General features: G+C 47.3%; 1 protein-coding gene across 3 annotated transcripts in view; it reads right to left on the reverse strand.

Moving 5' to 3' along the window:
- sorbs2 (sorbin and SH3 domain containing 2) overlaps positions 1 to 22124 on the reverse strand; it is a 230215-nt gene that overhangs the window by 26905 nt on the left and 181186 nt on the right. Inside the window, exons 17-23 of one of the 3 annotated variants that reach the window (XM_033018570.1) lie at positions 20621 to 20721; positions 15914 to 15960; positions 10280 to 10394; positions 9383 to 9511; positions 6541 to 6744; positions 1740 to 2543; positions 112 to 279 (exon numbers count right to left, since the gene is read on the reverse strand). In XM_033018570.1, coding sequence (XP_032874461.1) covers positions 112 to 279; positions 1740 to 2543; positions 6541 to 6744; positions 9383 to 9511; positions 10280 to 10394; positions 15914 to 15960; positions 20621 to 20721 — 1568 coding nt within the window. The remainder of the gene's footprint in view (positions 1 to 111; positions 280 to 1739; positions 2544 to 6540; positions 6745 to 9382; positions 9512 to 10279; positions 10395 to 15913; positions 15961 to 20620; positions 20722 to 22124) is intronic. The other 2 variants (XM_033018571.1, XM_033018572.1) reach the window with 2 other exon arrangements.

The following is a 22124-nucleotide window of genomic DNA, read 5'->3' on the forward strand; positions in this document are numbered from 1 at the left end:
GGTGCGCCACCGTGTCGTGTGGTACGGAGGGAGTGACCGTGACAATCTGATGTTTACAACGCTCTCTCCCCCTCATTTTGCTCCGATGCCTTTGAATGCAGTCCAAGTTACCTTCAGCTTTGGAGAGCTGGTTTCCTGGCTGGTACAGAATGTGGGCGGTTGGGGAAGGTGTGGAGGTGAGGCGAGAGAGAGGGTGGTCTTTAGCGGTGGGCATGTATATGCAGCGGGCAATTGTGAGAGAGGAGAATCAACAGGGGGCTCCGCTCCAGATGTTAAAGTCTGTGCACATAAAGAAAAAAAAGATGAAAGAGTGTATAAATAGAACACAGCGTGCAAATAGGCCCTTTGCCCCAACATGCCCACAACGGCCAACATGCCCCTTCTACACTAGTCCCACTTGCCTGAATAGTCCATTCTGAAATGGCCTAACTTTCGACCTGAAATGTTATCCATTCTTTCTCTGCAGAGATGCTGCCTGTCCTGCTGAGTTACTCCGGCTTTTTGTGTCTATCTTTGGTATAAACCAGTTCCTTCCTATACTATTCCCACCTGCCTGTGTTTGGCCCATATCCCTCTAAACCTGTCCTATCCATGTACCTGTCTAAATGTTTCTTAAACGTTGCAATAGTCCCTCTGCCTCAACTACCTCCTCCGGCAGCTCGTACCATACGCCCACCACCCTTTGTGTGAAAAAGTTACCCCTCAGATTCCTATTGTATCTGTCCTCCCCTCACCATAAACCTAAGTCCTCTGGTCCTCGATTCCCCAACTCTGGGCAAGAGACTCTGTGCATCCACCCGATCTACTCCTCTCATGATTTTATACACCTCAATAAGATCACCCCTCATCCTCCAGCGCTCCAAGGAATAGAGTCCCAGCCTGCTCAACCTCTCCCTATAGCTCAGACCCTCGAGTCCTGGCAACATCCTCATAAATCTTCTCCACACCCTTTCCAACTTGACACCATCTTTCCTGTAACACGGTGCCCAGAGCTGAGCATGATACTCTAAATGTGGCCTCACCAACATCTTATACAACTGCAACATGACCTCCCAGCTTCTATGCTCAATACTCTGACTGATGAAGGCTAATGTGCCAAAATGGACAAATCGTGGCAAGCTGGACATAATGCACTTTTGTTAGTTACATTTGGAGTGACTAAAACAGCTTTGTGTTGTACTGTACTCAATACAAGCAGCCAACTTCCGATCACATTACAATTGGACGGGAGCATAAAAACCATGCAATCGTGACTGATAGCAGGTGTTATGAGTTAGTTAGTTAGTTAGTTAGTTTAGTTTATTGCCACGTGTACCGAGGTACAGTGAAAAGCTTTTGTTGCGGGTTAACCACTCAGCGGAAAGACAGTACATGATTACAATCGAGCCGACCACAGTGTACAGATACAAGATAAAGGGAATTATGTTTCGTGCAAGATAGAGTCCAGTAGAAAGATAAAAAGATTATGATTTTCTGAGCACTGACTATAACTGCAGCCCATTCATTCAGCCTCTGTATCAGCATCTGCTTCCCTTTTGTCCACATGCCACTCGCATGCTATGAGTGAGCCAAAGCCAATGTTCAAACGTATATAAAATCCATCTTTTGTATAATCAACGTTAATAAGAATGCGCTGAGTTTAAAACGTACTTTGCTCAAAGGTGCGTTAACTATCTAATTTTAGAAGGCGCAAAACATAACAAGTTGCGTTCTCAAGAACTGCTGCACTCTGCATGTACCTCGGTGTTAATAACTGTTGCTCTCTGCACGCCATCAGACCTAACCGGTTTCTGGTCGTTTGCCTCAAGTGTCATGTGGACTGCACTCGCATCTTCCTCGATGAAGAGTTCCAGAGGCTCCGTGGTTACATTGGGACTCGGTCCGTGGGAAGGTGTCGGCTTAATTCCTTCGTGCTCAGCCCGAGTTCCCTGGTTGCTTGACTGCACAGCTCCATGGAGTACCTTTTGCTGGTCCTCTTTGGATTGCACACGTTTCTTTGGACTACACCTTTCAGACGATTCCGTGATGACCAGAGGAACCTCCATACCATCCATCCCTTTGCCATTGAGTGAAAGACTGGCGTTGGACATCTCAGCGGCGTCCTGAGGGTTTTCTGTCACCTGCACTTTGTCACAGTCGTATCTAGGCGGTAGAATATGTGACAAGCTCGCGGGAGACTGGGAGGCAGCGGTCAACAGGGTTGGGCAGGAGGGAGGATGAAGGCTTTCAGACGAGCCGGGACGATGCTTGGACGAAGTGACCGGAACGACATCCCTCCATTTCCCGTAGGGAGTGGTACTTGTGGACGGGATTGGGTCAGAACCGGAGCAGGCGATCGCCAAAGTAGCAAGGACGTCCGAATAGGCAGGCGGAGTTTGAGGCGAAGGAGGTGGCGTGAGGGATGAGGAGTCGAGAGGAGACAGCCCGACAGTCATTGATATCGTCTCAGCTGTCGGAGCCTGCACTTGGGGTGCGTTTGGACAAGGTGATCGATGACGTCCAAACCTAGGGGATGTCGCGGTGAGCTTTCCACAAGAAGACAACTTAGAGGAGAGAAAGAAGTTCAGAGAATAATGCTACAAATAACAGAGAAGCTTTCAAGGCCAAGTACTAAAATATAAACTCAAGTTGTCTGCGAAAACATCGCGGCAATTCATTTCTTTCCCTGATAGTACGTCATGCACAAAACACTCTCAAATCAAACACAGGTCTGACAACTTGACTTGTCCCACCACGGTCATTCCTTCTTCTCCCCGCTCCCGTCTGGAAGAAGGTACAGAAGCTTGAAAGCGCGCACCACCAGACTCAGGAACAGCTTCTTCCCCTCTGTTATTAGGCTTCTGAACGGACCTTCTATAAGCTAGGCTACTGTCCTAGAATAGAGTCCTAGCCTGTTCGACCTCTACCTACACGGCCTGTCCCACTTGGCGATTTTTTTCGGCGACTGCCAGCGTCACATTGATTGGCGTATCAGGGTCGCCGAAAGATTGTGAACATTTCAAAATACAGCGGCGACACAAAAAATTGTTGCGACACTTGAGGAGACGCCGCGCGTCGATACGTCATCACGCTGGAACATTTTCGGTGACCTGACATGTCAGCCAATGATGCCGACGGTCGCCCAAAAAATCGCCAACTGTGACAGGCCCTTATAGCTCAGGCCCTCAAGTCCTGGTAAATCTTCTCTGAACCCTTTCCAGCTTGACAATATCTTTCCTATAGCATAGTGTCCAGAACTGAACACAATACGGCCTCATCAAAGTTTTATACGACTGCAACTTCATCTCCCGATTACTATACTCAATACTCTGACCGGCGATGTGCTAAAAGCCTTTTGGACCACCCGTGATGTCACCGTCAAGGAACCATGCACCTGCTCTCCTATATCCCTCTGCTCTACATCACTCCCCAGAGCCCGGCCATTCACAGTGTAGTTACTGCCCATGTTGGACTTGCCAAAATGCAACACCTCACATTTCTCTGTATTAAATTTCATCAACCATTCCTCCCGCCCACCTGGCCAATCGATCCAGATCCTGCTGCAATTTTTTGACAACCACCTTCACTATCTGTAATGCCACCCACTTTTGTATCATCTGCAGACTTTCTAATCTTGCCCTCTATGCTCTCATCCAAATCATTGATGTAGATGACAAACAGTAATGGGCCCAGCACCAAACCCCTGAGGCACACCACTGGTCACAGGCCTCCAGTCCGTTCAGTTCAGTCCATCAGTTCAGTTTAGTTTATTGTCACGTGTACCGAGGTACAGTGAAAAGCTTTTGTTGCGTGCTAACCAGTCAGCGGAAAGACAATACATGATTATATTTACAGTGTATAGATGCACGATAAGGGAATAACGTTTAGTGTAAGATAATGTCAACAAAGTCTGATCAAGGATAGTCCGAGGGTCACCAATGAGGTAGATAATAGTTCAGCATTGCTCTCTGGTTGCAGTTACAGTTGCCTGACAACAGCTGGGAAGAAACTGTCCCTGAATCTGGAGGTGTGCGTTTTCACACTCCAATACCTTTTGCCCGATGGGAGAGGGGAGAAGAGAAGACTCGTCCTTGATTATGCTACTGACCTTGCCGAGGCAGCGTGAGGTGTAAATGGAGTCAATGGAAGGGAGGTTCGTTTCACCCTCTGCTTCCTTCCATGAAGCCATAACGTTGTTAACTTTTTAAGGGTGATTGCACCCCATACCAGCCTGAAAAAATACCTCTGCTGGCGATGAAACAGGAGTTTGAACTTAATGGATCTAGTTCTGTGAGTGTAGTCTGGCTCCCTCTAACCTTGCAGCTATGTCCTCTAGCATTTGATTTTTCCATGCTGTGATCTCTGTGGCATTTCCTTTAAACCTTGCCCTTCTCAACTTATAGCTATGCCCTCCGGACCTTGACATGACCACCCTGGCAGTCTACTCTATCTTTGCCTCGTAATTTGATATACATTTACCAGGTCCTCCAGCAGTCCATAGGAAATAATCCACGATAGGCACAAAAAGCTGGAGTAACTCAGCAGATCAGGCAGCAACTCTGACCTCTGGAGAGAAGGAATGGGTGACGTTTCGGGTCGAGACCCTTCTTCAGACTGATGAAATAATCCAAGTCGGTCCAACCTCTTCGTGCAGTTAACAACCACTAATTCAGGCATCGACAAGGTTTCTTCATGTGACGATATAGATGGTTGCACATAAGAAATGTGAACACAAGGAACTGCGGATGCTGGTTCATGAAAAAAGACACAAAGTGCTGGAGTAACAGAGTGGGTCAGGTAGCATTCCTGATCATCAGTGCTTTTTGCATACCTTTCGTTTATTTGTTCTAAGTACTTTCTATATTTCTCGTTCCCCTCTCCCCGACTCTCAGTCTGAAAAATGGTCCCGACCCGAAACGTCGCCCATTCCTTGTCTCCAGAGATGCTGCCTGTCCACACTGAGTTACTCCGGCATTTTGTGCCTATCTTCGGTGTAAGCCAGCATCTGCAGTTCCTTCCAACACATCTCTGGAGAACATGGTGACTTTTCGGGTCAGGATAGGTGACTTTGCAGACACTTCCTCTTAAGAAGGGTCCTGACCTGAAACGTTGTCTATTAAAATATGAAAATTAGATGAAAGGTTCAAAAGATTCCAATTTTTTTCCAACCCATTGTTTCTGGATCTTATATTTCCTCTCGTCATCGGGTGGCACCGCGTGACGCAGCCTAGCCAGCAGCGTGTTCGTACTTTTGATTTTTTTTTTGTTTTTTAGTTTGTCTAAATGTATGTTTTAGTGTGGGGTGGTGGTGGGGGGAATAGGGAGAAATAGGGATCCCCTAATTTGAGGAAGGACATTCTTGCTATTGAGGGAGTGCAGCGTAGGTTTACAAGGTTAATTCCCGGGATGGCGGGGCTGTCATATGCTGAGAGAATGGAGCGGCTGGGCTTGTACACTCTGGAGTTTAGAAGGATGAGAGGGCATCTCATTGAAACATATAAGATTATTAAGGGTTTGGACACGCTAGAGGCAGGAAACATGCTCCCGATGTTGGGGGAGTCCAGAACCAGGGGCCACAATTTAAGAATAAGGAGTAAGCCATTTAGAACGGAGACGAGGAAACACTTTTTCTCACAGAGAGTGGTGAGTCTGTGGAATTCTCTGCCTCAGAGGGCGGTAGAGGCGGGTTCTCTGGATGCGTTCAAGAGAGAGTGAGATAGGGCTCTTAAAAATAGCGGTGTCAGGGGATATGGGGAGAAGGCAGGAACGGGGTACTGATTGGGGATGATCAGCCATGTTCACATTGAATGGTGGTGCTGGCCAAATGGCCTACTCCTGCACCTATTGTCTATTGCTTAATGAAACCGTTTTCAGTCACTTACCTCGAAGGAGATGCTAATTTTCTCTTTGTCGCATCTTCGCCGCCCCCCCCCTCGCGGCCCAACTACTGGATTGGTGCGGCCTTTCTCAGAGACTGACCCAGAACTTCAGTCGCAGGCGCGGCACGGACTTTAACATCGCGGAGCGGGGCGATCCATTGCCAGAAGAAGTGCTCCGACTGCCGGCCTGCGGCCTATAACATCGTGAAGCCGCGGTCTCCGGTAAGAAAGTGGCTGATTCGGGGACTCCAAGCCGTGGAGCGTATGGTGTTCTGATCTGTCCCGACGTCGGAGTTTCGATCATCCCGACGAGAGAGCTTGTACATCGGGCCGTCCATAGCGGCGAGGGTTCATGGCCCCGACCACGGGTGAACAAAGGAGGAAGACTGACTGAACGCTATTGCCCTCCATCACAGTGAAGAATGTTGATTCCACTGTGGTAGATGTTCATGTTAAATTCTATTGTGTATTGTGCCCTGCTTGAATTACCATGGCTGCATGGTAACTCAAATATCACTGTCTCAATTGGTGCATGTGACAAATAATGTGAACTTGAACTTGAACGTTCTTGCGTCTGATTTCAGCAAGGCAATACATTTAATTCCAAACAAACTTTTTAAAATTAGAATCATTGCTTAAAGATAACAACGGGAGTTGCTCAATAACGTGAAGGTGGCCTTACCCTTGAAGATCCCAGGCTGTGGCTCCTATCATTCGGAAAAGTCAGAGGCAGACAAGGGCTGGGGTATTCTGCAGTGTTCTTAGCTTGTACTTTCTTGAGGACGTCCACGTAGGTGGTTGGGAAGATGCCTTGCCGATTTGTTCCCGGGATCCTTCCTTCGTACCAGTTCTGATCAACCCGTCTGACAAGGATGACCCGCTCGCCCTGAGAAGGTCAGAGAGTTCAGCTACACGTGTAGGGAGGAACTGCAGACGCTGGTTTACACCGAAGATAGAGGATCTTATAGACATATATGCAATTCTTAAGGGATGGGACAGGCTAGATGCAGGAAAAATTGTTCCCGATGTTGGGGGAGTCCAGAACCAGGGGTCACAGTTTAAGAATAAGGGGTCGACCATTTAGGACTGAGATGAGGAAAAGCTTTTTCACTAAAATTGTTGTGAATCTGTGGGAATCTCTGCCTCAGAAGGCAGTGGAGGCCGATTCACTGGATATACTGTATGTAAGAGAGAGTTAGATGTAGCTCTTAAAGCTAACGGAATCAAGAGATATGGGGAGAAAGCGGGAATCAAGAGATATGGGGAGAAAGCGGGAGTGTGGAACTGATTTTGGATGATCAGCTATGATCATATTGAATGGAGGTGCTGGCTCGAAGTGCCAAAAGGCCGATTCCTGCACCTATTTTCTATGTTTCTATAGACACAAAATGCTGGAGTAACTCAACAGGACAGGCAGCATCTCTGGAGAAAAGTAACAGGTGATGTTTCATAAGGCCATAAGGAACAGAAAGAATTAAGCCATTCGGCCCATCAAGTCTATTCCATCATTCAATCATGGCTGATCTATCTTTCCCTCTCAACCCCATACTCTGGCCATCTCTCCCCATACAATACAATACAATACAATACAATTTATTTGTCATTTGAACCCCAATGAGGTTCAAACGAAATGTTGTTTCTAGTCATACACACAAAAAGAACCAAGACACAACACAATTTACACAGACATCCATCACAGCGCATCTCCTCCTCGCTGTGATGGAAGGCAAAGACTTATCTCTCCCCTGCACTTCCCATTCCCCTCCCGATGTCAGAGTCAAAGTCAAAGCCCCCGGCGGGCGATGGTAATTGTCCCGCGGCCATTTACGCCGCGCCGGGTGATGCAAGGCCACGCTCCGGGTCTTGTTGTTGGAGCCCCCGGCGGGCGCTAGTAAAGTCCCGCAGCCATTCCAAGCTGCGCGGGGCGGTGATGTAAGGCCCCGCTCCAGGTACTCTTCAACCCCGCAACTCGAGCGGGTGAAGTCGCCGTTGCGGAAACCCCGAAAAGCGGTCTCCCAGCAGGGACCCGCGGGCTCCCGGTGTTCCTGTCTGCCAGACCTGCGGTAAGCCTCCGAATCTCCGGGGTCGGGTCGCAGCAGCGCGCCACCACAGCTCCACCCGCTCCGAACTCGGCCAGCTCCATGATGGTGAGTAGCTCCGCAGCTCCGCGACTGGAGCCCCAGGTCGTTCCTGCTGGAGGCCGCTCCACGTTGCAGCCCCAACGACAACGGAGACCCGACAGAGAAAAGGTCAGGTTCTCCGTGCAGGGGATAGATTTTTTTAAGTTTCCCCCACCCCCCGCCCCCCACACACATACCCACACCCATACACAAAAAACCCCAATAAAAACTACATTCAAACGAGACAAAAAATAATAAAAAGACAGACGGACTGCAGAGGCCGCTGCGACGTGAGTCGCGCCGCCCACCGGACCATTACCCCTGACACCCGTACTATTCAAGTTTCAGGTCAAGACGGGCCTTCATTGAAACTTGCCGAATAATGAAATGCCTGGATAGGGTGGATGTGGGGAGGATGCTTCCACTAGTGGAAGAGTCTAGGACCAGAGGTCACAGCCTCAGAATTAAAGTACGTTCCGTTCGTAAAGGAGATGAGGAGGAATTTATTTAGTCAGAGGGTGGTGAATCTGTAGAATTCTTTATTAGTATGGGTGTCAGAGGTTATGGGGAGAAGGCAGGAGAATGGGGTTCGGAGGGAGAGAAAGATCAGCCATGATTGAATGGCAGAGTAGACCTGATGGGCCAAATGGCCTAATTCGGCTCCTATTACTTGTGACCTTGTGATTTGTGAGGCTTTTTACGAAGGTGGGGTGTGCCTGGAGCGCGCATGGGGAGCACGGGGAGAAAACTCACGCAGATCACGGGGAGAACATACAAACTCCGTACCGACAGCACCCGTAGTCGGGATGGAACCCGGGTCTCTGGCGCTGTGAGGCAGCGACTCTACCACTGCGCCACCCTGCAGCCCCTCTAGTAGTTAAAACATTTTTTGTTGATCTAGTAAATAATGCTGTTTCCAACTGTTCATCTTTGGTCATTTTTTTCAGTTTGATGGATAGATACAACCTGGAAACCGACTCTGTGCCACCATGCCATCGTGCCACTGTGCCACCCGTCTGAAAGGAGCTGTGTACTTTGCGGAACCACACAACAATCAATCTGGAACTCAACTTTCCAAGATTACGGTAGAGTTGTTGCCTTACAGCGCTTGCAGCGCCAGAGACCCAGGTTCGATCCTGACTACGGGTGCTGTCTGAACGGAGTTTGTACATTCTCCCCCTGACCTGCGTGGGTTTTCTCCGGGTGCTCCGGTTTCCTCCCACACTCCAAAGACGTACTGGTCGGTAGGTTAAATGTCTTGGGTTTGTATACTTGGTGTAATTGTAAATTATCCCTCGTGCGTGTAGGGCAGCGTTACTGTGCGGGGATCGCAGTGCGGTGTGGGCTCAGTGGGCCGAAGGGCCTGTTTCCACGCTGTATCTCTAAACTAAACTAAACAATTACCTTCTTCAGGGATAGTTCCACATTTGTATCGGCATTGAAGTTATATTTAGCGATGGCTTCCCCGAAGTCCCTGGCCTCTGATGGTGGTGGTGGCCGGACGGGCTGAGCCTTTTCCACTGGCGGCAGCTTCTGTAAGAGTTAAGAGTTCTCCACAATCAACAACAGGGTCACCGATATGGACGGTTTACGAAATTGGACCAAAACAAGGAATAAAGGCCTCGACTATTTTCTCCGGAGTGCAGGTGCAGGATTCCCCAAAAACGTTAATCTACAAGTTGAATAGGCAGTAAAGGAAGCCAACACAATGCTAACATTTATTTCGAGAGGATTAGAATACAAAAACAGGGATGTGATGCTGAGGCTCTGACAGGCCGCATTCGGAGTATTGTGAGCAATTTTGGGTCCCACATCCGAGGAGAGGGTCCAGAGGTGGTTTACGGGAATAATCTATGATGAGCGTTTGATGGCACTGGGCCTGTGCCCACTGGAGTTTAGAAGGATGAGGGGGTACCTCATCGAACTTATCAAAAAGTGAAAGGCCTGGATGTGGCGAGGATGTTTCCACTAGTGGGAAAGTCTAGGGCCAGAGGCCATTGCCTCAGAGTAAAAGGATGTTCCTTTAGGAAAGAGATGAGGAGGAATTTCTTCAGTGGTGAATCTGTGGAATTCTTTGCCACAGAAGGCTGTGGAGGCCAAGTCAGTGGATAATTTTAAGGCAGAGATAGATAGATTCTTGATTAGGGTGTCAGAGGTTGTGGAGAGAAGGCAGGAGAATGGGGTTAGGAGGGAGAGATAGATTGAATGGCGGAGTAGACTTGATGGGCTGAATGGCCTAATTCTGCTCCTATCACTTGTGACCTTATGAACTTGTACCACAAGAAGTAGAAAGTTACAGACCTCGACGTATGAAATGGGAAATATTCCAACTGCTCCATGCTGTTCACCTTCAAACCAATTCTGATCTATTTGTCTAATTATGTAGACAACGCTCCCTTTCTTGAATGGTAATTCCCTGAAAGAAAACGTGTTTTAAATATATCATTCTGAGCACTAGTCAGCCCATCACAACATGGCACACAGCCTCCTAAATAAATGACTAATACTTTAGACAAGCAGTGTACTGTGAAGCTTTTCACTGTGACAATAAAGGGCCTGTCCAACTTTCACGACCTAATTCACGACCTCTGCCGAGTTTGCCCTTGACTCATACTCGCAGCATGGTCATCACGGGGTCGTAGGTAGGTCGTAGCAGGCCATGATGCTAGTCGTAGGTACTCGTGGCATCAAGTAGGTCGGGGCATTTTTCTAGCCTGATGAAAATTGTCCACGAGTAAAAAAGGTCATGAATTAGGTCGTGAAAGTGGGACAGGAGCTTAAACTGAACTAAACTAAAAAAGTAACGTGGGGCTTTGGATTATATTTGGAGGCCCAGGAACCGTTGATGAGGGAGGAGCGACCTCTGTGCGGTGAGTTCAAAAACCCAGCGCGGGGCTTGTTTCAACAGAGGCCCAGGAACCGTTGGTGAGGGAGGAGCGACCTCCGTGCGGTGAGTGTAAAACCCAGCGCGGGGCTCGTTTCAACAGAGGCCCAGGAACCGTTGGTGAGGGAGGAGGAGCCAAAATCTGCAACGTTCCATTCGCAGATCACACTTCAAATTAGGTGGGCTTGGGGAAGCCGCTGATTGGTCAAACGGACTAGAGGAAGCAGCTGATTGGCTTGTATCCCGGGTAAGGCTTTGTATTGTATCCAGGATGAGGGGGGGGATTATGAGGGCCAGGGCAGTTTACTGCTCTGGATGTCAGATGTGGGAGGTCATGGAGTCTGAGTGCCCTCCAGACGTCCACATCTGCGCCAGGTGCGTCGAGATGGGGCTCCTAAGGGACCGTGTTAGGAACCTGGAACAGCAACTCGATGACCTCTGTCTGCTCAGGGAGAGCGAGGAGGTCATAGAAAGGAGTTACAGGGAGGTGGTCACTCCAAGACCACGGGAGACAGAAAACTGGGTCACAGTTAGGAAGGGCAATGGGCAGTGGCAGGGACTGGTGAGTACCCGGTGGCTGTACACCTTGAAAATAAGTACTCTTGTTTGAGTAAGGGTGGGGGAGACAGCCTACCTGGGGGCAGCGACAGCGGCCGGGCCTCTGGCACAAAGACCGGTCCTGATGCTCAGAAGGGTAAGGAAAAGAAAAGGAGGGCAATTGTAATAGGGGACTCTATAGTCAGGGGGTCGGATAGGCGATTCTGTGGACGCAGACAGGAGACCCGGATGGTAGTTTGCCTCCCTGGTGCCAGGGTCAGGGATGTGTCTGAACGTGTCCAAGAAATCCTGAAATTACTGCCTGTGCCACGCGACAGTGAGAGTAGGAATGGAGCGAAGTGGAGGATAAATGAGTGGATGAGGGACTGGTGCAGTGGGTATGGATTCAAGTTTCTGGATCATTGGGACCTCTTTTGGGGAAGGTGCGACCTGTACAGAAAGGACGGGTTGCACTTGAACTCGAGGCTGGGGGGGAGATTTGCAAAGGCTACTGGGGAGACTTTAAACTAGTATGGTTGGGGGGAAGGACTCAAATTGGGAAAGCTAGCAGTCAGTGTGTGAGGCAGGAGGCAGAGAATGGTAGCACTCTGACCCAAAATGTAGGGGAGAGAGAAGAAAAAGACAATAAACAGAGAATAAGAGAGGGTGGGTTTCTTAAATGGGTATATTTTAATGCTAAGAGCATTGTAAGAAATGTGGATGAACTCAGAGCCTGGATTGACACCTGGAAGTATGATGTTGTGGCGATCAGTGAAACATGGTTGCAGGAGGGCTGTGATTGGAAACTAAATATTCCAGGATTTCGTTGCTTCAGGTGTGATAGAATTGGAGGGGCAAGAGGTGGAGGTGTTGCATTGTTTATCAGGGAAGATATTACAGCAGTGCTTTGGCAGGATAGATTAGAGGGCTCGTCTACTGAGGCTATTTGGGTGGAACTGAGAAATGGGAAAGGGGTAGCAACACTTATAGGGGTGTATTATAGACCGCCAAATGGGGAGAAAGAATTGGAAGAGCAAACATGTAAGGAGATTGCAGATATTAGTAGTAAGCACAAGGTAGTGATTGTGGGAGATTTCAATTTTCCACACATAGACTGGGAAACACATTCTGTAAATGGGCTGGATGGGTTGGAGTTTGTGAAATGTGTGCAGGATAGTTTTTTGCAGCAATACATAGAAGTACCTACTAGAGAAGGGGCGGTGCTGGACCTCCTGTTAGGAAATGAGGCGGGTCAGGTGGCAGAAGTATGCGTTGGGGAACAGTTCGGGACCAGTGATCACAATACCATTAGTTTCAATATAATTATGGAGAGGGTCAGAACTGGACCTAGGGTTGAGATTTTTGATTGGAGAAAGGCTAACTTTGAGGAGATGCGAAAGGATTTAAAAGGAGTAAATTGGGACAGTTTGTTTTATGGGAAAGATGTGGAAGAGAAATGGAGTACATTTAAAGGTGAAATTTTAAGAGTACAGAATCTTTATGTCCCTGTTCGGTTGAAAGGAAATAATAAAAATTGGAAAGAGCCCTGGTTTTCAAGGGAAATTGGACGGTTTGGAAAAAGAGGGAGATCTACAATAATTATAGGCAGCATGGAGTAAATGAGGTGCTTGAGGAGTATAAAGAATGTAAAAACAATCTTAAGGAAGAAATTAGAAAAGCTAAAAGAAGATATGAGGTTGCTTTGGCAAGTAAGGTGAAAGTAAATCCAAAGGGTTTCTACAGCTATATTAATAGCAAAAGGATAACGAGGGATAAAATTGGTCCATTAGAGAGTCAGAGTGGACAGCTATCTGCAGAGCCAAAAGAGATGGGGGAGATATTGAACAATTTATTTTCTTCGGTATTCACCAAGGAGAAGGATATTGAATTATGTGAGGTAAGGGAAACAAGTAGAGTAGCTATGGAAACTATGAGATTCAAAGAAGAGGAAGTACTGACACTTTTGAGAAATATAAAAGTGGATAAGTCTCCAGGTCCGGACAGGATATTCCCTAAGACATTGAGGGAAGTTAGTGTAGAAATAGCAGGGGCTATGACAGAAATATTTCAAATGTCATTAGAAACGGGAATAGTGCCGGAGGATTGGCGAACTGCGCATGTTGTTCCATTGTTTAAAAAGGGGTCTAAGAGTAAACCTAGCAATTATAGACCTGTTAGTTTGACGTCAGTGGTGGGCAAATTAATGGAAAGGATACTTAGAGATAATATATATAAGCATCTGGATAAACAGGGTCTGATTAGGAACAGTCAACATGGATTTGTGCCTGGAAGGTCATGTTTGACTAATCATCTTGAATTTTTTGAAGAGGTTACTCGGGAAATTGATGAGGGTAAAGCAGTGGATGTTGTATATATGGACTTCAGTAAGGCCTTTGACAAGGTTCCTCATGGAAGGTTGGTTAAGAAGGTTCAATGGTTGGGTATTAATGGTGGAGTAGCAAGATGGATTCAACAGTGGCTGACTGGGAGATGCCAGAGAGTAATGGTGGATGGTTGTTTGTCAGGTTGGAGGCCAGTGACTAGTGGGGTGCCACAGGGATCTGTGTTGGGTCCACTGTTGTTTGTCATGTACATCAATGATATGGATGATGGTGTGGTAAATTGGATTAGTAAGTATGCAGATGATACTAAGATAGGCGGGGTTGTGGATAATGAAGTAGATTTTCAAAGTCTCCACAGGACAAATCAAAATAGGACGTACATGGTAAATGGTAGGGAATTGAAGAATGCAGGTGAACAGAGGGATCTGGGAATAACTGTGCACAGTTCCCTGAAAGTGGAATCTCATGTAGATAGGGTGGTAAAGAAAGCTTTTGGTGTGCTGGCCTTTATAAATCAGAGCATTGAGTATAGAAGTTGGGATGTAATGTTAAAATTGTACAAGGCATTGGTGAGGCCAATTCTGGAGTATGGTGTACAATTTTGGTCGCCTAATTATAGGAAGGATGTCAACAAAATAGAGAGAGTACAGAGGAGATTTACTAGAATGTTGCCTGGGTTTCAGCAACTAAGTTACAGAGAAAGGTTGAACAAGTTAGGGCTTTATTCTTTGGAGCGCAGAAGGTTAAGGGGGGACTTGATAGAGGTCTTTAAAATGACGAGAGGGATAGACAGAGTTGACGTGGATAAGCTTTTCCCACTGAGAGTAGGGAAGATTCAAACAAGGGGACATGACTTGAGAATTAAGGGACAGAAGTTTAGGGGTAACATGAGGGGGAACTTCTTTACTCAGAGAGTGGTGGCTGTGTGGAATGAGCTTCCAGTGAAGGTGGTGGAGGCAGGTTAGTTTTTATCATTTAAAAATAAATTGGATAGTTATATGGACGGGAAAGGAATGGAGGGTTATGGTCTGAGCGCAGGTATATGGGACTAGGGGAGAATACGTGTTCGGCACGGACTAGAAGGGTCGAGATGGCCTGTTTCCGTGCTGTAATTGTTATATGGTTATATGGTTATATAGAGATATGGCGTTTTAGTTTAAAGACACAGCGTGGAAACAGGCCCTTCGGCCCACCGAGTCTACGCCAACCAGCGACCCCCGTGCACTATTTACGCTCCCGGACCTGTTAGCTCCATAGATTCTGTGGTTCCTGTGTTAGGCAGATATAATAGTGCTATTTAAGAGACTGATGGATAAACACATGGATACGCAGGGAATGGAGGGATATGGATCAGGCACAGGCAGAGGAGATTAGTTTATCGTGGCATCATGTTCGGCACAGACTCTCTAGGCTGAACGGCCCCTCGTTCCTGTGTTGTGCTGTTCTGCATAGGAAGGAACTGCAGATGCTGGTTTAAACCGAAGATAGACACAAAAAGCTGGAGTAACTCAGCGGGTCAGGCAGCATCTCTGGTGAATAGGAGTAGGTGACGTTTCAGGTCGAGATGAAGGAAAAATGTTCCCAATGTTGGGCGAGTCCAGAACCAGGGGCCACAGTCTTAGAATAAAGGGGAGGCCATTTAAGACTGAGGTGAGAAAAAACGTTTTCACCCAGAGAGTTGTGAATTTGTGGAATTCCCTGCCACAGAGGGCAGAGGAGGCCAAGTCATTGGATGGATTTAAGAGAGAGTTAGATAGAGCTCTAGGGGCTAGTGGAATCAAGGGATATGGGGAGAAGGCAGGCACGGGTTATTGATTGGGGACGATCAGCCAAGATCACAATGAATGGCGGTGCTGGCCGAAGGGCTGAATGGCCTCCTCCTGCACCTATTTTCTATGTTTTTATGTTGCTATGTCTGAAGAAGGGTCTCGACCTGAAACGTCACCTATTCCTTTTCTCCAGAGATGCTGCCTGACCCGCTGAGTTACTCCAGCTTTTTGTGTCTTCTGTCTATGTTCCACGACTCCCTTCCTAAACTAGGCTAAATTTGATGACATTGAGGATTCAAGGGGGAACTTTTCATAAAATCCCTGATGAAGGATCCAAGTTTGCAAGCATTAGATCTAAAAACAAATAACGCGTAATAGTAAAAAAAACATCAACAACACTTACTTTGCTGTTTGAGCCTTAAAATCATAAATTGCTTTAGCAGGCTGTCGCTGTGAAGAGAAAATAGGTTTCAATGTAAATATACTTATTGGGCAATAAACAGATGGCCACGTGTGTAAGCTTATGTCACTCATGTGATGGCACTGATGTGATGCACTGAAAAAATTGCAAAATAAAAAAAGGATTTAAAGAATGCCATTGTGAATTCCATAGAGTGATACAGCGTGGAAACAGGCCCTTCAGCCCAACTTGCCCACACCGACCAACATGTCCCAGCTACACTTGTCCCACCTGCCTGCGTTTGCCCATATGTTTTTTGTTTGGCCACACACACACACACACACACACACACACACACACACACACACACACACACACACACACACACACACACACACACACACACACACATATATATATACGTTTATTATATAGTTTATAGAGTACAGTGTTTACATATTGTGTTGTGCTGCTGCAAGTAAGAATTTCATTGTTCTGTCTGAGACATATGACAATAAATCGCTCTTGACTCTAAACATGTCCTATCCATGCACCTGTCACGGTGGCGCAGCGGTAGAGTTGCCGCCTTACAGCGAATGCAGCGCCGGAGACCCGGGTTCGATCCCGACTACGGGTGCTGTCTGTACGGAGTTTGTACGTAATCCCCGTGACCTGCGTGGGTTTTCACCGAGATCTTCGGTTTCCTCCCACACTCCAAAGACGTACAGGTTTGTAGGTTAAGAAGGAACTGCAGATGCTGGAAAATCGAAGGTAGACAAAAGTGCTGGAGAAACTCAGCGGGTGTGGCAGCATCTATGGAGCGAAGGAAATAGGCAACCCTTGGGTTTCGGCCCGAAACGTTGCCCATTTCCTTCGCTCCATAGATGCTGCCGCACCCGCTGAGTTTCTCCAGCACTTTTGTTTACCTTAGGTTTGTAGGTTAATTGGCTTTGTAAATGTAAAAATTGTCCCGAGTGGGTGGAGGATAGAGTTAATGTGCGGGGATCGCTGGTCGCGATGACCCGGTGGGCTGATTTATATGTGTATATATTTATATAATGGTATATGGACACACTGATCTGTTTTGTAGTCAATGCCTACTATGTTCTGTTGTGCTGAAGCAAAGCAAGAATTTCATTGTCCTATCAGGGACACATGACAATAAACTCACTTGAATCTTGAAGGGCCTGTTTCCGCACTGTATCTCGAAACTAACCTAAACTGTCGAAATGTTTCTTAAATGTTGCGATAGAACCCGCCTCGACTACCTCCTCTGGCAGCTCGTTCCACACACCCACCATCCTTTGTGTAAAAATTATGTATGGTATGCAAAACAAAGAATTTTACTGTGACGTCAGGTTGCTATTAAATCTTTCTCCCCTCACCTTAAATATTTGTCCTGTGGTTCTCGATTCTCCTACTCTGGGTAAAAGGCGGTGTGCATCTACCCGATCTATTCCCCTCATGATTTGATGCACCACTAAGATAGCATCCTCATTTCTCCTGCTCTCCAAGGTATAAAGTTCTAGCCTGTTCAACTGCGCCCTGTACAGTAGCTCAGGCCCTCAGGTCTGCAACATCCTCGTAAATCTCCTCTGGGCCCTTTCCAGCTTAAAGCCCTGTCCCACTGTACGAGTTCATTTGAAGAGTTCTCCCGAGTTTGCCCTGATTCGAAATCGGAGATTTACGGTAATGGCGGCTCGTAGGTACTCGGGGCTCTCGTGGACATTTTTCAACATGTTGAAAAATCATCACGAGTCTTCCGGAGCTTACCTGCCGTTAGCGAGTCTTCCCAAGTACCTGCCGTTAACGTTACGAGCCGCTAAGAGATGTCCCCAAGCTCTGACGTACCCGCTATGTTCATTCTCCGTGCTTACCACGAGTTTGAATTTTTTTTAAACTCGGGAGAGCTTTTGAATGAACTTGCATCGTGGGACAGGGCCGTTAATATATTCTGTACTGTTTTACACATTTGAAAACAATGGGAAAACAAACTGTCCCAGCTACTCAAGGTATAACAGATGAGTTCAGAAGCATGGGACTAGAAACAAAGATTAAGAGGCCCAATTAAAGTTTTCAATAGACAATAGACAATAGGTGCAGGAGTAGGCCATTCGGCCCTTCGAGCCAGCAACGCCATTCAATATGATCATGGCTGATCATTCCCAATCAGTACCCCATTCCTGCCTTCTCCCCATATCCCCTGACTCCACTATCTTTAAGAGCCCTATCTAGCTCTCTCTTGAAAGTATCCAGAGAATCTGCCTCCACCTTCCTCTGAGGCAGAGAATTCCACAGACTCACAACTCTGTGTGAAAAAGTGTTTCCTCATCTCCGTTCTAACTGGCTTACCCTTTATTCTTAAACTGTGGCCCCTGGTTCTGGACTCCCCCAACATCGGGAACATGTTTCCTGCCTCTAGTGTGTCCAAACCCTTAATAATCTTATATGTTTCAATAAGATACCCTCTCATCCTTCTAAACACCAGAGTGTACAAGCCCAGCCTTTCAAGGTGGTGAAAGTTTTGATAGCAGTGAAGCAAAATCAAACGTGATTTGATTTGATTGAATTGATTGAAAGATACAGCATGTAAGGAGGCCCTTCGGCCCACCAAATCCACAATGATCATCCGTTCTACGTTATCCCACTTTCTCATCCACTCCCTACACACTGGGGGCAATTTTACAGAGGGCCCTACAAACCCGCACGTCTTTGGGATGTGAGAGGAAACCGGAGCACCCGGAAAAAAAATCATTATGGGGAGAAGGCAGGAGAATGGGGTTGAGAGGGAGAGATAGATCAGCCATGATTGAATGGCGGGGTAGACTCGATGGGCCGAATGGTCTAATTCTGCTTTTAGAACTTATGAACTTATGACACCCACGTGGTCACAGGGAGAATGTGCAAACTCCACACAGACTGCACCTGAGGTCAGGATTGAACTTGTGTGTCTGGCGTTGTGAGGCAGCAGCTCTTCTAGCTACGCCACTATAAATCAAAATTAATTAGTCAGCAGGAAGCAGAAAATGCAATGTTTTCAGCGTTCTTTTTGGAAGGAGATGAGGAGAAATTTCTTTCGTCAGAGGGTGGTGATATTGTGGAATTCATTGCCACGGAAACCCGTGGAGGCCAAGTCAGTGGATATTTTTAAGGGAAGTCATTGATAGATTCATGATTAGTCTGGGTGTCAGGGGTTATGGGGAGAAGGCAAGAGAATGGGGTTGAGAGGGAGAGATAGATCAGCCATGATTGAATGGCGGAGTAAACTTGATGATGTTTTGTTTATGATGTTTTGTTTATAGGGACAGTGCATATTAATGAACATTTGCATGTAAATATGCGAGATTGTAGCCAATCAGTAGCTAATTTCCGTCTCTAGTCCCAGGCAAAGGTAGGTGAAGTGTCTTGCCCAAGGACACAACGACAGTACACACTCCAAGCAGGATTCGAACCGGCCACCTTCAGGTTGCCAGCCGAACACTTAGCCCATTGTGCCATCTGTCGTCCTGATGGGCCAAAAACCCTATTTCCGCTATAACTTACAACCTTTTTGAAGTCTAGAGAATACAGCTGCCACAGGTACAGCATGGAGACAGGCCCTTCGGCCCACAGAGTCCATGCAAACCATGCATCACACACGCATCCTGGTTCTATGTTATCCCACTTTCTCATCCACTTCCTGCACACTGGAGGCAATTTACAGCGGGCCAGTTAACCTGCAAACCTGCACGATTTTGGGATGTGGGAGGACTCTGGAGCACCCAGAGGAAACCCACGCGGTCACAGGGAGAAGGTGCAAACTCCACAAAGACAGCATCCGAGGTCAGGAACGCTCCTGAGGTCAGGATCGTGCCCGGTTCTCTGGCACGGTTTAGTTTAGAGATACGATAGCTTGGAAACAGGCCCTTCGGCCCACCGTGCCCATGCCGACCCCCGATCACCGGTACATTAGTTCTATGTCGTACACACTTAGGTTAATTTACAGAGGGCCAATTAACCTCCAAACCCGCACGTCTTTGGGATGTGGGAGGAAACCGTAGCACCAGGAGGAAACCCACGTGGTCACAGGGAGAACATGCAAACTCCACACAGACAGCACCGTCGCTCGGGACGGAACCTGGCGCTGTGAGGCAGCAACTCTACTGCTGCGCCACTGTGCCACCTTTGCGCCATCAAGGGTGTTTTATTGCCATATGTCCCGAAACGGAACAATGAAATTCTTACTTGCAGCAACACAACAGACATGTAAACTTCGAAGATAGACACAGAATGTTGGAGTAACTCAGCGGAACAGGCAGTATCTCTGGAGAGAAGGAATAGGTGACGTTTCGGGTCGAGACCCTTTTCCGGAGCCTGAACGAGGGCCTCAACCCGAAACGTCATCCAGAGATGCTGCCTGCCCCGGCTGAGGTACTCCAGCATTTTGTGTTCATCTTCGGTGTAAACCAGCAGCTGCAGTTCCTTCCTGCTCAGGCGTGTAAACATAGTACTCTGTAAATGCCATAAAACCAGGGTGTTAATGAAAAATAACAAGAATATGAAGGGAGCAAGGCAGGGCTGTAATTGAGAAGGAGATTCTGGTCTCGGTTAAATATAGCTCAGCCCTTGCACTATTTATTTCCAAAGCACTTTGACAAGTGACTGCGGCCTAAAACATTCCGTATCAACTGCCCTTCGAAGTAGTGCGGCACACTCCCTCATTTTTGTTACCTCTTTTCCATCCAGCTTCCGACGGGGTTCAGAAACCAGCCCCCTGCGATCTTTTAGCGCCGTCCTGCCCATTTCAGAGACGGTCCGATGAGAATCCTGATCTATTCAAAAGGAAAGAGGCAATGAAATAATAATTACGGCCTACAAACATCGTCGGCCAGTCCGCTGAACAAGTGAAGCCCCTTAGATCGGGCTGCCCTGGTCAAAAGACACAAACCCGCCTTCGGATTAAATCACTTTAGAACGCTGCCAGAGGGATTCACAATAAATGTCTGGGATTTTTACAAACTAAATTCCCAGTTTTCAGAATAGGAAAGGTTAATTGCCATTTCTGAGCACAGCGATTCTCCAGCGCCTTCCGTCAATCCGGGATTTTCCATGGCTAAATTGATCGCACGGTAAAGTCCAGTGGGAGGTTTAGAGTCAACTTCATACAGGGCTTTTCGCTGATGAAGGCACAGGAGATTGAAGGCGTCAGGTTGCACAGAGTGGGAGGGGGATGGGAGGGGAGGGATCGGGCCTGCTGCAGCAGCGGAGTGTCAGTGACGATTGTCACCAACCTCGTTCCACCTTATTACGGAGCAACAATAGACACACAATGCTGGGGTAAATCAGCGGGTTTATTTGCACTTTATCAGTTTATTTATTCATATATTTATACAATGGTATATGGACACACTGATCTGTTCTGTATTTGTGCCTACTATGTTCTGTTGTGCTAAAGCAAAGCAAGAATTTCATTGTCCTATCAGGGACACATGACAATAAACTCTCTTGAACTCTCGAACTTGGGTCAGGCAGCATCTCTGGAGAGAAGGGATAGGTGACGTCTCGAGGTCGAGGCCCTTCTTCAGACTCCAGTCTGGTGACTGTCTGAGGTCTCGACCCGAAACGTTGCCCATTCCTTCTCTCCGGGGATGCTGCCTGTCCCGGTGAGTTACTCCAGCATTTTGAGCCTGTCTTCGGTTTAAACCAGCATCTGCAGTTCCTTCCTACACAAAGAATGTTCCAGAATTGTCTCAACACCCTATGAAACCGTCCTTGCAAAAGTTCCACTCCTGAATCAAACTTATGACGTGGAAGTTGGATTGGCTTTGAAAATCAACACTGTTCCATTTGTAAAAGGGGCAAGGCCTTGACAAATTTTTGTTCGCCCATGGTCCAGGATTTTATTTTATTTCGGGGAACTTTAATTATTTGTTACTTTAAGAACGCTTATAGACCATCCCCCTCCCACTCTGTGCAAATATGCCTGAGTAGTGTGGCAGGGTGGTGCAGCAGTATAGTTGCTGCCTTGCAGCGCCAGAGACCCGGGTTTGATCCTGACTACGGGTGCTGTCTAATACGGAGTTTGTACGTACTCCCCGTGACATGCGTGGGTTTACTCCGGTTGCTCCGGTTTCCACCCGCACTCCAAAAAGGTGTGGGTTTGGAAGTTAATTGGCTTCGGAAAAAATTCTAAATTGCCCTAGTGTGTGTAGGATAGTGTTAATGTAGGATCGCT

This window comes from Amblyraja radiata, chromosome 3 (genome assembly GCF_010909765.2).
Source record: "Amblyraja radiata isolate CabotCenter1 chromosome 3, sAmbRad1.1.pri, whole genome shotgun sequence".
NCBI classification, from domain to species: Eukaryota; Metazoa; Chordata; class Chondrichthyes; order Rajiformes; family Rajidae; genus Amblyraja; species Amblyraja radiata.